Source organism: Podarcis filfolensis (assembly GCF_964270895.1).
Source record: "Podarcis filfolensis genome assembly, chromosome: 16".
Lineage (NCBI taxonomy): Eukaryota > Metazoa > Chordata > Lepidosauria > Squamata > Lacertidae > Podarcis > Podarcis filfolensis.
Window position 1 is genome coordinate 7,217,199 of NC_139620.1, and position 16,939 is coordinate 7,234,137.

The following is a 16,939-nucleotide window of genomic DNA, read 5'->3' on the forward strand; positions in this document are numbered from 1 at the left end:
CATAATAAGAGAACAAGTCAGCCATTCACGATGAGTTCCAGCACTTCTTTTCGTAGAAAAGGATAATACATGTTTTCTGCCTAACTATCTGTCAAAACTCGAAAAACTCAAAAATATAAAGATAAATATCTCAAGTAGATAAGCAAAATCTGGAGACCTAGTAAACATGGTGAAATTGACTAATACAGCCAGGGGCAAAGAGAGTGGACAGCCTTGGAATTGTTTTCTTCAGAAATGGAGAGTTTTCATAATGTGTTGGTGCAACAGAGTGCAAGGAGATGGTTGTTGTTAAATGTAAATCTATATATGCTGCCAGGGATACTCTTAAATATCTTGGTCTGGACACCTCCAGGTTATTCTGTTAGCAGAAGAATCTCAGCTTACGTAACAGAACTTTACCTTATCTCCCTAGGCTCCCCACCCTACATCCGCTCCAGAGGGTTGGGGGAACTCCCAGAACAGATTTGGTGGAGGGGAGAGGAAAGCTCCACGCGTGTGCCGACACGGTGCTGCAGGTTGCAGACATGCCTCCATCATGGATTATGTCCGCAATCCGAGGTTCCACCGTACTCACAAAGTACTGAGATTGTCATTATTCTCCACCTTTTCCCGTAAGGTCCCAAGACAGGTTTTAACCTTAAAGCACTATATTAAAACCCATTTAAAGCAACTTACAAGTGTCAAAAGCCAGCATAAAGTGATGCATCTACACTGGAAGCTGTATAATGAAGGTGCTGGATGTGCCAATGGATTCAAGTTAAAGAAAGGAGATTCCGACTAAACAGGAATAACTTTCTGACAGTAAGAGCTGTTTGACAGTGGAATGGACTCCCTCAGGAAGTTGTAGACTCTCCTTCCTTGGAGGTTTCTAAGCAGAGGTTGGATGGTCATCTACAATGGATGCTTTAGCTGTGATTCCTGCATTGCAAGGGATTAGACGAGATGAACCTTTGGGTCCCTTCCAACTCTAATATTCTACGATGAACCTCTTTGTGGAAGGAGATTCACAACTAAGGGGCTGCCACAGAGAAGGTCTTCTCCAGGCCACCATCACCAACCGAACTCCAGAGAGAGTGATGGACCTACAAAGACCATATCACTTGAGAGGTTCTGCAGGGAACAAGTGAGACATTTAGGGCTTTAAATACCTATGTGAGCACCTTGAATTGTGTTAGAGCTACTGCAACGACGGGGAACCTACAGTCCACCAGATGTTGCCGGACTTTGTCATCCTTGTCCATTGACAACGCTGACTGGGGCTGGTGGGAGTTGGAGTCCAGAACATCTGGAGCCTTGCCTACAGGTTTTTCGTCCCTGCCCTAGCTGATAATCTCAAGAAGATTTAGCACCCTATGTCCAATGTATAACCCAACAAGAACCCAAGAAAGCTTCCCATAGCTTCAGCTTACCTTGGTGGTGGTGAACAAGAGAGTTCGAATGTGCCAAAGTTGGATGAAGAGCCCTAAATCGCTCCCACCTCTTATACCCCATCTAGAATCCTGCTCCCACCCCCCCCCCCACTTATGAAATCTTTGCTCCTTCTCAAATGACACTCCCATGTTGAACCATTTAACCCTGAGCACCTGGTGCTCAAGGTATCTGATGGAGATCTTCCTTCAGCAAGGCACCTCTGGGGGCTGGGGTTCCCTCCCTAGCTTGTGGCCAATCACTGTTCATCATTTAGGAACAACAGGTTTACACCCATGGCGCGGCATCGCTTTTCATTTCTTTCTTAGAACTCATAAATCACATTGTGGTTAAACCGTTTTGTAGATATAGGTGGGGCCCGAAGTTTCTGAAAACGGCATGCATTCTTGCGCAATATGGAACGCTGGGTGCATTCTTTGCTGCAGTGGTTGGAATGATTTCCATGGGTCATATGCAGCCAACTTATACCCAGAGCAGCCCCTGCTAAAATACATAGATTGACGTGAACCATGTGTATTACAATGGGTTTACTCTGAGTAGGACTACCATTGGCTACAAGTAGTAATCGATGGATCTATGTAGAACACAGCATCCTCCTCCTGCCTTCCTCTTCATCCTTCATCCCTTTTATCCATCCTCTGGTTGCCTTCCCTGTCCCATCCTCCTTTCTCTTTCTCTTTCCCTCCCCTTCCCTTCTTTTCTCCCTCTCTTTCCTCAGCTCGTTTCCTTTATCCCATACACCTGCTTCTCCTTCCATCCATTACCATGATTGTCTCCTTACTCTATCCTTCCTCTTTATATTTAACCTACTCCTTTTCTCCCTACATCCTTCTCCGCTTTCCACCCTTCTCCTTCATCTTTCACTTTCCTCCTTTCTTCCCTCCATCTTCCCTTTTCCTCTCCTTTGCGTTCACACTCTTCCTCTCCTCCTCCAACCGGTGACCCTACAGTAGCGCTTTTTCCTCCCCCATATTTAAGTATATTGAGAGGATTTTAAATTTCTGCCCGAGAGGGAGACCCACACACATACGTCCCTGTGTGTGTTCGTATGCTTCCCTTTGTTTTTGTCTTCCTCTTTTTATTCGGTGAGAGATTCTATTTTCTTCAAGCATCAGGTGGGGGCGGGGTTAATCTCATCCGCTGGCTGTTTCACAAAGAATCAACTTGCTTCTACATGTCTAAGTGAGCAACTGCAAGAAAAGGGAATGTGGCTGAAGCAAAGCTTTGCAAAGCCAGCTTTTCAGTGTCCGTTCCCTTTGGCCTCATCCAGTTTCTGAGCATCACTTGGCTTAATATTCGATTTTAGGTATTTCCTGAAAGGCCTCTGATCCCGTAAAAACATTGCATACCCCCCCAATATTCCTCGAATGCTGATGTCCCTATTATCATCTAAGAATGTTGCAGGGACTCAGCAGAGAGTTCTACAAGGGCAACATACTTGGCAGATGTGTGAGTCAAGTAGGAATGGAGTCGCACTGAGGGGTTGTTGTAAAAAGGAGAAGTGGCAGAGATGAATACAGCATGGAAGCCAGAACCAGAAAACTTAACACAACCTTCCCCCGCTGCACTCAAAACCTGTTTCAAACTGCCTTGTCACCCCAAAAAGTAAGACATCCTAGACTTTCCAGGTTAAATGATTATTTCTTATTTTATTGCCAAAACATTACATTTCAAGCCAGGGGATGTGGGCAGGGGGGCTTTGTTTGTTTGGAAGGTTGGTATCCAACATGCCCCTGACCACAGTCCCCTGGAGGACCTGCTGGGTCTTTTCTCAGTGGTGGTGGTGATGTCCCTCATGCTGGTGGAACTTAATGTGGGAGCAAGAGAGGAATGACCCAACCAGGCGGGTCCATTCTTCAAAACTCAATTCGTTATCTTTGTTTGTATCCAGGTCTTTGAAGAGCTTGTCTTTCCCTTGCTGGTTTTGTGGGTACTGTAGGGAGGAGAAGGAATGGAGGAACAAAAGGTTTCAGGTTGAAATTTGTTGATATGCATCTAAGACATCAGACCATCGCGAAACAAAGGTTTGCCATAGATGGGGAGAACCTCCTGACATCATCAAGACTACACTTCCCATTCTCACCCCTGGTCATTGGCCATACTTGCCGGGGCTGATGGGAGTTGTAGTTCAGCCACAACCGGAGGACTGAAAATTTCCCCACTACCAGTTTAACAGAATGGTATTAATGCAAAGTAACATCAGCAGAAGTTGAACGCAGACCCAAATGAGCAGCAACGTAAAGGAGTTCAAAATGCAGAATATTTAAAAAGGAGAAGAAAACTTTCTCTTTTAATACTCAGGTCATTTAAAGGGGGGTATATTCATCTTTTAGTGCTTAGCTTCTGCTTGTAAGCTTCCCAGAGACATCTGGTTGGGCCCTGTGAGAGTCAGATGCTAGACTAATTGGGCTTTGGACTAATTGGAGCATTGCTTTTCTCAGAGACTTTATCTGAGGATGAAGAAGAAGAAGAGGAGTTTGGATTTGATATCCCGCCTTTCACTCCCTTTAAGGAGTCTCAAAGCGGCTAACATTCTCCTTTCCCTTCCTCCCCCACAACAAACACTCTGTGAGGTGAGTGGGGCTGAGAGACTTCAGAGAAGTGTGACTAGCCCAAGGTCACCCAGCAGCTGCACGTGGAGGAGCGGAGACGCGAACCTGGTTCCCCAGATTACGAGGCTACTGCTCTTAACCACTACACCACACTGGCTCTCAGGAATGTCTGAGAAGCCTGAGCCCCCAATTCTCCTGAGATGTATATCTATATATCTATATCTATCTACAGGGGAGAAATCCAATCCAGTTCACATTTGAATCTCACCCTGCCAAATTCACCTTTCTTCAGATTCTGGAATGTACTTATCCAGCTAAGTGTTAAGAAATGCATGTACTATATACATTGTGTTCATTCAATTTGTTTTTATTATTGCTTGTTAGCCGCCCTGAGCCCGGCCTTGGCTGGGGAGGGTGGGGTATAAATAAAAATTATTAATAATAATAATAATAATAGTAATAATACTCTCTCTTTTTTTTACTATGGCAAAGTGTGTTTAAAATAGATTAGTGAAAATAGCATACCAAAAAAAATCATTATAAGGGGAAATTGCTTTGCCAAAAGAGGATTTTTATTTTTTTTTAATACATAAATTTTCAAAATGTGGAGAACTGAATTTAAGAAAAAACGAGAAAATGATACCCACTGAAATGGACATATCCACCCATCCCTAAATATACTTCCCTAACAGGGTAGCCTTGCTCACTTCCAAGTGCTGCCTTGCTGAGGTGCCGATCACTATCTTAACATGCCCAGAGGCGTGCTGCACATTGATGCCAATGTGTCACCTCTGACTTCAAGTGCCCAACAATTGCCCACGCCCATCTTATCTCCACCTCACCTCAACGCAGTCAGGAAACTGCTCGTTGATCATCTTCTTGAACTCCTTCTTGTCGATGGTGTCAGATTTCCCAGAATACTTATGGAAGAGGTCAATCAGCTGATCAGCCAGAACTTGCATCTGAGTCTTGGACTTGGACATTTTGAAGGTTTTCTGTTGGTAACCTAAATAGACATAAGAGGAGCATAAGAATAAATGCAAAAAAGTCCATTAAATGTCTCCTTTAATATCAATTTAATATTTAATAACTATCTGCCATGACTGGGAAAATAGAATGACTCCAACCACTGAAGACTGGATAAACAAAGTCTGGAGACAAGGAAGGAAGGAAGGAAGGAAGGAAGGAAGGAAGGAAGGAAGGAAGGAAAAATTGACTAATACAGTTGGATGCAGAGTGGAGAGACAGCCTTGAGAAATTAAGGAGTTTTCATGGTGCACTGGTGCAACAAGATTCAAGAGAATGTAAAACCATAGGCGCTGCTAAGTCTAGTCTGAAATATATTGCTCCAGATCCAAAAAAGTTTTTCAGTTAGTGCAAGGATTTCCACTTGAATGATGGAACTTAATCTCCCTGTGCTCTTCCTGTGCTCTCCTCGGACCTCCTCTGTAGGGCTGGTAGAACATCCACAACAGGTTTGGTGGGGGTGACAAGTAGAGGAGAGGAGCTCCATTACACTAGTGGAAATCCTTGCACTAATTGAACAACTTCATTAGAGACAATCCCAGATAGATGGGCTCTCTAGTCTGGTGCAGAAAGTACTCGGCTAGATGGACCTGTGACTTGGGACTCCAACTTGTATCAGCCCAAGCCACCATGGTTGATGGTCAGGGGCAGAGCTGTAGCTAAAGGGGGGCTAGCCAGGTTTTTTGCCCTGGATGAAGCCTCCAGAGGGTTGTCACTGAGGCTTCCAGTCTCTGTGTCTGTGCACGCACGCCAAACTGAGTCTCTGACCCAGGTGAAATAAAGATGAGTTTCACCCCTGGTCAAAGATGATGAATGGGAGACCATGCAGGTGTTCCTGTAGCATCAGCAAATACCCTGAAAAACAAGTAGCATCCTATCTCCAACACAAAGGCTGAAACCTACAAAATCAGACAAGGAAACCTCCCCGTTGTCTTCAACTTACCTCAGACGGTGATTAATGAGATTAACGAGAGAGCTAAGATGAGCCAAGGTGTGGTGAACAGTCCTATGAAGAACCCACCTTTTATACTCTATCAAGTAATTTGCTACCACCCCTAGTTGTGAAATCTTTGATCCCTCAAACCAGTCACCTCTTGCTCAAGATATATGATGAAGTTCTTCCTTCAGCAACACACCTGGGGGGCCTTCCCTCCCCCTCCCCAACAAACTTGTGACCATTCAACACCAAGTTTGCACATAATATGAAGAAATACTTTGTATTCTTTACTTAGAGGCTCATAAAAATAATATGGAACCTGTTTTTGAGTATATGGGAAGGGCATGGAGTTTCCTGGAAGTAACCTAGATTATGGTGAAATATTGATGCCGGGGGCATTTTTTTGCAGCAATAGTGGAATGAGGCCAGTGGGTTATATGCAACTAATTTAGAGCAACATCTAGAGAGCCACAGGTTCACCGCCCTTCTGGGATCCTACCTAACAGAATGCCTTTGTCAAAGGCAATCCTGGATAGATAGATGATAGATAGATAGATAGATAGATAGATAGATAGATAGATAGATAGATGATAGAGAGATAGAGATAGATTCTCATTTTAGACAAAAGAAAGAAACAGTTCATGTCTAGTTTAAATATTTGGTTTAAAAACACACACAATTGAGTGCCTTCAAGTGGTTCGTCCAGACTTAGGACCTGGACAGGTCATTTGAGGAGATATGCAGGTCACCTAGCGAGAGTCTTTCCCCTCTACAGTAAGACACATTGTATGTTAAGATCCCAAATTCCTACACCCTTGTTTAGTTATTATTTAAGCCACTTTTTCTAAGCCACTTAATATTCTAACCCCCCTCTGATCCTAGACATTCTTGCCCAACTGAGTGTCCTCCAGATGTCTGGGTCTACAATTCCCATCAGCCCTGGCTATCGGCCACAATGTTGGGCTGATGTGAGCTACAGTGCAAAACAACTGGAGAGCACAAGCTTAGGATACACTGTCTTAGAGCAGGGAGTGCCAACATCATGGCCCTCCAGGTGCTGTTAAGACTCCCTCACCTCCAGGTAGCATGGTCAATAATTAGGGATGAAGGGAGCTGTAGACCAGCAACATCTGGCTCCCCATCCATGTCCTAGACACATGCCCCACCAATCAGGGATCACATATTAAAGGCACTTACAGAAATTTAAAGGCCGAGGTCCTCCAGATGTTGCTGAACTCCGTCTCGCATCAACCCCAGCCAGCCTGGCCAGTGGTCAAGGTGATGGGCATTGAGAGTCCAGCAACATCAAGAAAGCACCACATTGGCCACCTCTCGGATGAGATCTCTCCCCTGGTTTTTATTGTTGCAGGGGAGACCATGCAGGTGTTCCTGTAGCATCAGCAGATACCCTGAAAAACAAGTAGCATCCTATCTCTAACACAAAGGCTGAAACCTACACAATCAGACAAGGAAACCTCCTCGTTGTCTTCAACTTACCTCAGACGGTGATTAATGAGATTAACGAGAGAGCTAAGATGAGCCAAGGTGTGGTGAAGAGTCCTATGAAGCACCCACCTTTTATACTCTATCCAGTATTTTGCTACCACCCCTAGTTGTGAAATCTTTGTTGCTTTACACATTAATCCCTCAAACCAGTCACCTCTTGCTCAAGATATATGGTGAAGTTCTTCCTTCAGCAACACACTTGGGGGCCTTCCCTCCCCTTCCCCAACAAACTTGTGACCAGTCACAGTCCATCATTTGCCAACACCAAGTTTGCACATAGTATGAGGAAATCCTTTGTATTATTTACTTAGAGCCTCATAAAAATAATATGGAACCTGTTTTTGAGAATATGGGAAGGGCATAGAGTTTCCTGGGAGTGATCTAGATTATGGTGAAATATTGATGCTGGTGGTATTTTTATGCAGCTATAGTGGAACGAGTCCAGTGGGTTACATGCAACTAACGTAGAGCAGAACAACTGACATTAATGGACCTGAGGTTAGCCATGTCTATTCCTCTCATGACTATACCCTGAGAAGGACTAGAATTGCCTACAACTTGGGACAGGCAGATCTCTGCATTTTATTTTCTCTCCATTTTTCATTTTTTCCACTCTTACAGTTTTTCACATTTCCACAGGAGTTTGCGATTTCTTCCTCCTGGGCCGTGTCCAGAAAGTGGGGTTGGGGGATGAATGTTCAGACCCCTAGACTCTCACTTGTGGGGGCCTTGGGTTTCTGCCCTCTCCCCCATGCTTTTTAACATCTACATGAAGCCTCTGGGAGAGATCACCAGGGGGTTTGGACTGGGTGTTCATCAGTATGCGGATGATACCCAGCTCTACCTCTCTTTCAAATCAGAACCAGTGAAGGCGGTGAAGGTCCTGTGTGAGTGCCTGGAGGCGGTTGGTATATGGATGGCGGCTAACAGATTGGGATTGAATCCTGACAAGACAGAAGTAATTTGGGGGGGAACAGGGGGCGGGCGGGTGTGGGGGACTCCCTGGTCCTGAATGGGGTAACTGTGCCCCTGAAGGTTCAAGTGCACAGTCTGGGAGTCATTCTGGACTCACAGCTGTCCATGGAGGCGCAGGTCAATTCTGTGTCAAGGGCATCTGTCTACCAGTTCCATCTGGTACGCAGGTTGAGACCCCACCTGCCCGCGGACTGCCTCGCCAGAGTGGTGCACGCTCTAGTTATCTCCCACTTGGAATACTGCAATGTGCTCTGCGTGGGGCTGCCTTTGAAGGTGACCTGGAAACTATAACTAATCCAGAATGCGGCAGCTAGACTGATAACTGGGAGCGGCCACCGAGACCATATAACACCAGTCCTGAAATACCTATATTGGCTCCCAGTACGTTGCCAAGCACAATTCAAAGTGTTGGTGTTGACTATTAAAGCCTTAAACGGCCTTGACCCTGTATACCTGAAGGAGTGTCTCCACCCTCATCATTCTGCCTGGACACTGAGGTCCTGCTCCGAGGACCTTCTGGTGGTTCCCTCACTGCGATAAGTGAGGTTACAGGGAACCAGGCAGAGGGCCTTCTCTGTAGTCATGCCTGCCCTGTGGAACGCCCTCCCATCAGATGTCAAGGAAATAAACAACTACCTGACTTTTAGAAAACATCTGAAGGCAGTCCTGTTTAGGGAAGTTTTTAATGTTTGATGTCTTATCATATTTTAGATGTTCTATTGTGAGCTGCCCAGAGTGGCTGGGATACAATTGTTGTTGTTCTTGTTGTTGTTGTTACTGTCCTCCTGAAAACTCATCAGCATTTTAGTGCAAATTTTTGCTAATGTACACATTTTTGTATTCAAAATGTTGTCTAAGATACACAATTTTTCCAAGCAATTTTCCCTAATACATAGCATTCAATATGCTATATTTCCTAATATAGTTATGTTCACTAATTGCCCTAACAGGTGCAGTTTTTAAAACTTTACTAGGCTGGAGAACTGAATTGAAAAATTCACAGAATTGAGGGACGGCCGAGTTCTGGTTTATTTTTTCCAGAAGATTTGAATTAATTAGCTCTACCTTTAAATGCAACCTGAACAGCTTTTCTCCCCACAGTCCTTGCCCCCACCACACACACCAAACAGCTGCTACTCACTCTAATGTCCAAGTGTCTCAAGTCTCCATATCAGGCACCCCCAAACTCGGCCCTCCAGATGTTTTGGGACTACAACTTCCATCATCCCTGACCACTGGTCCTGTTAGCTAGGGATGATGGGAGTTGTAGTCCCAAAACATCTGGAGGGCTAAGTTTGGGGGTGCCTGCTCCATATGATTACCAGCATTGAGCACTACAATGAATGGTGAATGGTATGTGTGGGGGTCAAAAAGCTGGAGTTGTAGGGTAACCTTCTGTCCTACTTAAGAGAGGAGACTCTTCCCAGCGCAAGGATGCCTGATCTAAGTCTGGCTTAAGAACATAAGAAAAGCCTTCTGGATCAGGTCAATGCAGTGCCGGATTTACGTATAAGCTAAACAAGCTATAGCTTAGGGCCCCACGCTCTTGGGGGCCCCCAAAAAATTAAAGGAGAAAAAAAACCCCTGGATGTCCATTTCCAAAATATAAGATAAAAAGCAAATAAAATAAAACCTACATACAGCAACAGTGTGTTGTGTTGTGTTGTGTTGTGTTGTGTTGTGTTGTGTTGTGTTGTGTTGTGTTGTGTTGTGTTGTGTTGTGTTGTGTTGTGTTGGCTCCTATGATGTAAGTCGTGGGCCCCGCCTGCTAGCCTGCTCCCTGAAATATCACAGGTTTGCTCCTTTCTATGTATAGGTTGTCTACATTCTGCATGTACAACATGTGCAAATGGCTTTAGATACCTACTGGGTCCATAAATCATCATGTAGCATATATTCAACACAAAAAACAATGACAATTTGTTGTTGACAAAGGACAGCTGGACATATAAAGGGCCCCATTACCTTCAGTAGCCTAGGGCCTCATCAAACCTAAATCCGGCCCTGGGCCAATGGGTCATTTGTTCCAACTTCCTGTTCTCACGTGGAACAAGCAGGTGCCCTCATGGGAAACTCCCCTTAAAGGGCTTAAGAATTTGAGAAAAGCCTTGCCGGGAAGGTGATGGATGGGAGGTGAAAGACCCTGTGTGAGAGGCAGGGAAGGGATGATCTCCCAGGGTGGGAGGCTGGGAAAAAGAAGGAAATCTCCTAGGTGAGAGCTTTAATGTGACACAGCAGTTAAGTTCTACCTCTAATAGAGGAGTATGTCTGTATGTATGCATGTATGTATCATATGTATGTATGTATGTATGTATGTATGTATTTTTCTCTTTCTTTCTCTCTTTTTTGTGATTTTTTAAAAAAATAATATTTTGATTAATCTGTTTTTCTTATATCGTATGCTGAAAAGTTTCAACAAAAATAGATTGAAAAGAAAAAGGAACTGGACTCCTTGGCAGGTTTTGAATAAGCATACACAAATTTATTGTTACTAATATAATAGATAAGTTGAGGATCTTTACGTTTTTATAACATGCAGAGAATAATATGTGTTAAAAAATCAGGGAGAGGAGCTGAGGGAAGTCTTAGGGAAGATGGAGGGAGGGGGAGGTGGAAAAGGGGGAAAACATAATGAAGATGATTTGTTGGAATAATTTGTTATGTGAAACTATTCAATAAAATTTAGAAAAGAAAGAAAAGAAAAAGGGAGGCCCTGCTTGTTGGGGCCATCTAATTCAGCATTTCCGCGGACAGTCATATGCCTTTGGGAAGACCCCAAGGAAGGACATGAGTTCAAGAGCCAATATGGTGTAGTGGTTAAGAGCGGTAGACTCGTAATCTGGTGAACCGGGTTCGCGTCTCCGCTCCTCCACATGCAGCTGCTGGGTGACCTTGGGCTAGCCACACTTCTCTGAAATCTCTCAGCCCCACTCACCTCACAGAGTGTTTGTTGTGGGGGAGGAAGGGAAAGGAGATTGTTAGCCGCTTTGAGACTCCTTAGGGTAGTGATAAAGTGGGATATCAAATCCAAACTCTTCTCCTCTTCTTCTTCTTCTTCTTCTTCTTGAAGAACAACTCTCCCCTCCTATGGCTTCCAGAAACTGGTACAGTGGACCCTCCAGATACAAACTTAATTAATTCTGGGGGTTCATTCGCCCCCCCCCAAAAAAATTATGTAAATAGAGGCGGGCTTCTGCGCACGCACGCGGCGCGATTGAGCGCTTCTGCACATGTGCAAGGCGCGTAGAGCACTTCTGCGCATGCGCGCCGGGCAAAACCCGGAAGTATACACTTCCAGGTTTGCTGAGGCCGTAACCCGAAGATTCTGTATCTAGAGGGATACGTAAGTAGAGGTACGACTGTATTCAGAAACTTGGCTGCCTCTGACCAATTTGGCCATGACAGCTACAAGCTATTAAAGCCTTGCCCTCCATGAATTTGTCCAATTCTTTTTTTTAAAAGCCATCCAAGTTGGCAGCCATTCCTGCCTCTTGTGGGAGGGAGTTCCATAGTTTAATGCTGCACTGCATGAAGAAGCAAGTAAGTGAAGAAGCCTAAAGAACCTTAAGGACGCTGTATTAGTTAGCCCTAGTGGTGGCTGGTGCCCACTGGAATTATTGAAGACAGGGAACCCTATTAATGTACAGAAATGGAATCAGTTAGGACAGATTTCTTGTATGCACAAAAAAATGTGTGCATTAGTAACAACTGCAAACAAACAAAGTGTTTTTAGGAGAAATTTGCACTTAAATGCTGGTGAATTTTCAGGAGGATTTCTTAAAAGAAAGCAAACTTTTGCTACAGAAACGTGGAGATCTGAATTTACAACTGGAAAAATGAAAGAGGGGGGGATATGATAGCTCAGGCTTCTTCAGCCTCGGCCCTCCTTTTTGGCCTACAACTCCCATGATCCCTAGCTAGCAGGACCAGTGGTCAGGGATGCTGGGAATTATAGTCTCAAAACATCTGGAGGGCCGAGGTTGAGGAATCCTGTGATGACCCATCCATACCCCTCACCTAACTTTTTGGGGAGTTTTAAGTTGCCTCCACCTTGCTGGAAGATGTGGTTCTGAAATGGAATACTTGTCGGATTGCGTCTGTGTGTGTTGTGGATCCTCTTTGTGTATAATTTTGGATGGGTGACAAGGGATCAAATCCAAACACTGGTTACACCCAACCCCTTTGTATCGCTTAAGGAACTAGCGAGTTTGAGACATGCCAAATCGCCCACCTGTCACTGGATTGTTTTCCTCCTGACCAGATGTTGCAACAGGTAGAAGACAGAAGACTCTTCCAGTTCATCAATGTCAGTAAATGGATCGGTTTTGCATTTTTTTTAAAAAAAAATTGTTCTCGTTTTAGTGGGAGGGGTAGGACGTTGGAAACACAAAACTGCATTGCTTTGACAATGACACACGGTCTCTGCAAAACGATTCCTATTGACCTAGGGCATGGGAGTGTCTGTTTTTACGTGCAAATGTTTGGGTGGGCGGGTGCACACGTGTCTTTGTGTGCAGAGTTTAATTGCTTCCTTAACAGCCCTGATGGAGGGTGTCCACCAGGTTGTAACTATTGCTTCTGCATCAGTGAAGGCCATGGAAAAAAGTATTCATGCAGCTTTCACAATGGGGTGCGGCAGAAGAAGAAGAGTTTGGATTTGATATCCCGCTTTATCACTACCCTAAGGAGTCTCAAAGCTCAAATCATATACAGTGGTACCTCAGGTTAAGTACTTAATTTGTTCCGGAGGTCCATTCTTAACCTGAAACTGTTCTTAACCTGAGGTACCACTTTAGCTAATGGGGCCTCCTGCTGCTGCCACGCCGCCAGAGCACGATTTTTGTTCTCATCCTGAAGCAAAGTTCTTAATCCGAGGTACTATTTCTGGGTTAGTGGAGTCTGTAACCTGAAGCGTCTGTAACCCGAGGTACCACTGTACATGACTGACACCCTTCTTTGGAAATGAAACCGATATCCAGACTTTAACATTCAAAACTTTACTTGCAGAAACTTACAGATGAATTAAAACATAATATGTTTTATCCAAGCATGGGCTTAGAGAAATGACTGGCAGAATCCGAGACCAGGGAGAAGAGTCGGTGGAAGAAGACTGGAAGAAATTTAAAGATTATCTACAGAAACATTGTAAAATTAATGAATGTTAAAATGATGTCGGAATGAAATGAAGCGGTTTTAGCAACAATGTTAAAAAGGAATATGTAAAAAGGGATTGTCAATAGATGAAAATATAAAGTTATAATATGTTAAGATAAAGAATTAAGATAAAAACAAAGAGGGAAAGGAATTGCTGAATTAACCATTCGAAATGGAATACAAAAAAGGGAGGTGTGAGGAGGTCAGGGAAACAAGTAAATGAAAGGCAAGACATGGAAAGATGGATTTATTTTTAATTGTCCTTTTTTTCTTTTCTGTATTTTGTATTTTTTGTTTCCTTTTTTTATTTTCTTATTACTTCTGTAACTTTTTTTGAAATCTTAATAAATATCATTTGGGGGGAAAAATAGAGTCTCTCCCTCCCATAAAACAAGCTTCTCCTTGCGTACTTGCAAAACATTTGCTCTACTTTGCTGCCTACCTAGCTGGCTTACCATCTCCCAGCTCTTTAGCATGCCTCCTTCCCTTCCCTTTGTGGTGCCCAGCTCTCTGTCCATGTTCAGTTCTCCTTGCCAATCTCTGAACAAGAAGCTGGAGAGTGGGGTTATTAAAAACCCAGCAATGCTTCTCTTGTACTTTCAAACTCCCCTGGCTTTTGAGCAGTTAGGGATCCTTTCATCCTGAAGAAGAAAGGTACGTGTACGTGTTGAAGTAAGGGTAGCAAAAACGCAGCTTAGAAGCTCAAATCGTATATATGACTGGCACCCTTCTTTGGAAATTAAACCAATGTCCAGACTTAACATTTAAAAACTTGACTTGCAGAAACTTATAGGTGAATCAAAAGATAGTATTTACAGTCACATGCTTGTCCAAACCTGGGCTTAGAGTCTCTTCCTCTAACTTCCAAACTGTATTTTCCTCTTCCCAGAGCTCAGCCCTCAGCCTTCCGTATCTGTTAGGCCATGCCTTGTAGCCCCTATGAGAGATTTCCATTTTTCCTTCTCTTGCAGCTTTGCTTTCTTTCTCTCAAGCTGAGAAGAAGCACCACAACGCTCCATTCAGCGCAGCAGTATTCACAGTGGATCCTGAAGCACAGTCATCTTGCTTCATGCAAAAATGTAGTCTCTCCTTTCCCAGATAACCTCCCATGTGGCCAGCATTAGGCCATCGCTTGAGAACTACTAGAGAACTCTCTAGAATTCAGTTACCAACCAATCAAATGTACATAGCAATCCATACTGGCATTTACAATTTCAGTGAATTAAATTACTCTACTTAACAGTCCTTGGTTCACCACATGGAAGGGCACCACCATGTTGACCTTTGATGCCAGCCATGACTCCTCCACAACCCAGTGACCTTTTGACCAACTTTGAGTACTTCCATCTATCCAGGCAAAGCGCAACCTGCACTTATTTCATCACCATTGCTGGGCATGTTTGCACACACTCGTTCTCAGATTAAGACTGAACAGACAAACGCCTTGAGAAACACAAATGGAAGTGTTTCCTTCCTCTTCTAGCCATTGCAAAGGAGAAGCAAAGACCTGTATTTGGGCGGGGAAAATTGCGACATCGCTCGGAACAATTCCTCATTTCTGTAACACGGTGCTAAAACCATCTGCTTTGTATGCAAAGGTCACAGGTTCAGTCTCCTTCATCTCCAGGTGGGTCTGGGAATTACCTTTTTTAAAGCGGGAGTGGAAACATATTATATGACTATACACAAAAATACCCTAACCCATACATTCTTTTATAATTTTGATATTATACTAATGTAAATATTAGAGACCCGGGTGGCGCTGTTGTCTAAACCACTGAGCCTCTTGGGCTTGCCGATCGGAAGGTTGGCGGTTCGAATCTCCGTGACAGAGAGAGCTCCCGTCGCTCTGTCCCAGCTCCTGCCAACCTAGCAGTTCGAAAGCACACCAGTGCAAGTAGATAAATAGGTACCACTGTGGCAGGAAGGTAAATGGTGTTTCCATGCACTGACACTAATCACAGTCCTCCGTGCTCCAGTAGCGGTTTAGTCAAGCTGGCCACATGACCTGGAAAGCTGTCTGTGGACAAACGCCGGCTCCCTCGGCCTGAAAGCGAGATGAGCGCCACAACCCCATAGTCACCTTTGACTGGACTTAACCATCCAGGGGTACTTTACCTTACCTTTACCGAATGTAAATATTAATAGCCTACTGCATTTTGTATACATTCGTTCCAAATATTGCCCTGTTTATCCACACAGAGTCTACATCTGTAAGCAGTCCATTTGTTGGCTGCGGGTGTTATCATATTATTGTGTGTGTGTGTGTGATTTTCCAGATTAAAATTGACATTCACATAACAGCATCTGTTTGACCACTGTGAGAACATAATTCTGGACTAGATGGGTCACAGGCCTGGATCCAGCAGGGCTTGTCTTATATTCTTACTTTTTGCATGCTCTGTCATTGCATGATACCCCACCCACCAGTGGATTTTTGGGGATTCAAAAGGAGTATTCCATCACCTGCCTCCAAATTTCAGAGGAGTTCGAAAGCTGGCATTGAAATTTCCTGCACCGCCCACCGCCACCCTGGGTGCCCTGTAAACCCCTGTGAGATCTTTGGATGAAGGGCGGTATACCAATTTAATAAATAAACAAAAATGTAATATAAACTCCACAACCCCGAGTTCCCTGCAAAAAGGGGATTGACTGTTAAACCACTCTGGGAATCATAGCTCAGAGATGGGAGTAGGGGGGGGGGACTTTGTAACAGCTCTCAGCAGCTTTAAAAAAAAACTACAGCTCCCAGAATCCTTTGGAGGATGTCGTGACTGTTTGAACCAGTATCATAGAGCTTAAGGTGAATGGTGCAAATGTGGCGATTGTTACCTCCACTGCCATTGTCGGTTGTGTCCTGTACTTCAAGTTGCATCAGTAAGGACACATTCACACCCTACATTTAAAGCACTGCGATACCGGTTTAAACAGTTATCCGCTTCTCCCAAAGAATTGTGGGAGCTGTAGTTTGTGATGGGTGCTGAGAGTTGTTAAGGTAAAGGTAAAGGGACCCCTGACCCCTTAAGTCCAGTCGCGGACGACCTTGGGGTTGCAGCGCTCATCTCACTTTACTAGCCGAGAGAGCCGGCATACAGCTTCTGGGTCATGTGGCCAGCATGACTAAGCCGCTTCTGGCGAACCAGAGCAGCACACGGAAACACTATTTACCTTCTCACCAGAGCGGTACCTATTTATCTACTTGCACTCTGACGTGCTTTCAAACTGCTAGGTGGGCAGGAGCAGGGACCGAGCAATGGGAGCTCACCCCATCACAGGGATTCGAACCGCTGACCTTCTGATCGGCAAGCCCAAGAGGCTCTGTGGTTTAGACCACAGCACCACCCATGTCGTTAGGAGACCC

General features: G+C 44.4%; 1 protein-coding gene across 1 annotated transcript; it reads right to left on the bottom strand.

Moving 5' to 3' along the window:
* Positions 1-3,057: 3,057 nt before the first annotated feature.
* Positions 3,058-6,105, bottom strand: LOC310751541 (protein S100-A12-like). Its single transcript, XM_083590805.1, has 3 exons — positions 5,950-6,105; positions 4,823-4,986; positions 3,058-3,361 (listed from the first exon to the last, which is right to left on the bottom strand). The coding sequence occupies exons 2-3, from the start codon at positions 4,961-4,963 to the stop codon at positions 3,200-3,202; spliced, it is 303 nt and encodes a 100-aa protein (XP_083446931.1). The 5' UTR covers positions 4,964-4,986; positions 5,950-6,105; the 3' UTR covers positions 3,058-3,199.
* Positions 6,106-16,939: the final 10,834 nt, after the last annotated feature.

Coding starts and splice junctions, on each gene's coding strand:
- LOC310751541 (XM_083590805.1), bottom strand. CDS start 4,963: ATGTCCAAGTCCAAGACTCAGATGCAAGTTCTGGCTGATCAGCTGATT. Junction 3,362..4,822: donor AGTTTCCTGACTGCGTTGAG/GTGAGGTGGAGA, acceptor TCCTCCCTACAG/TACCCACAAAACCAGCAAGG.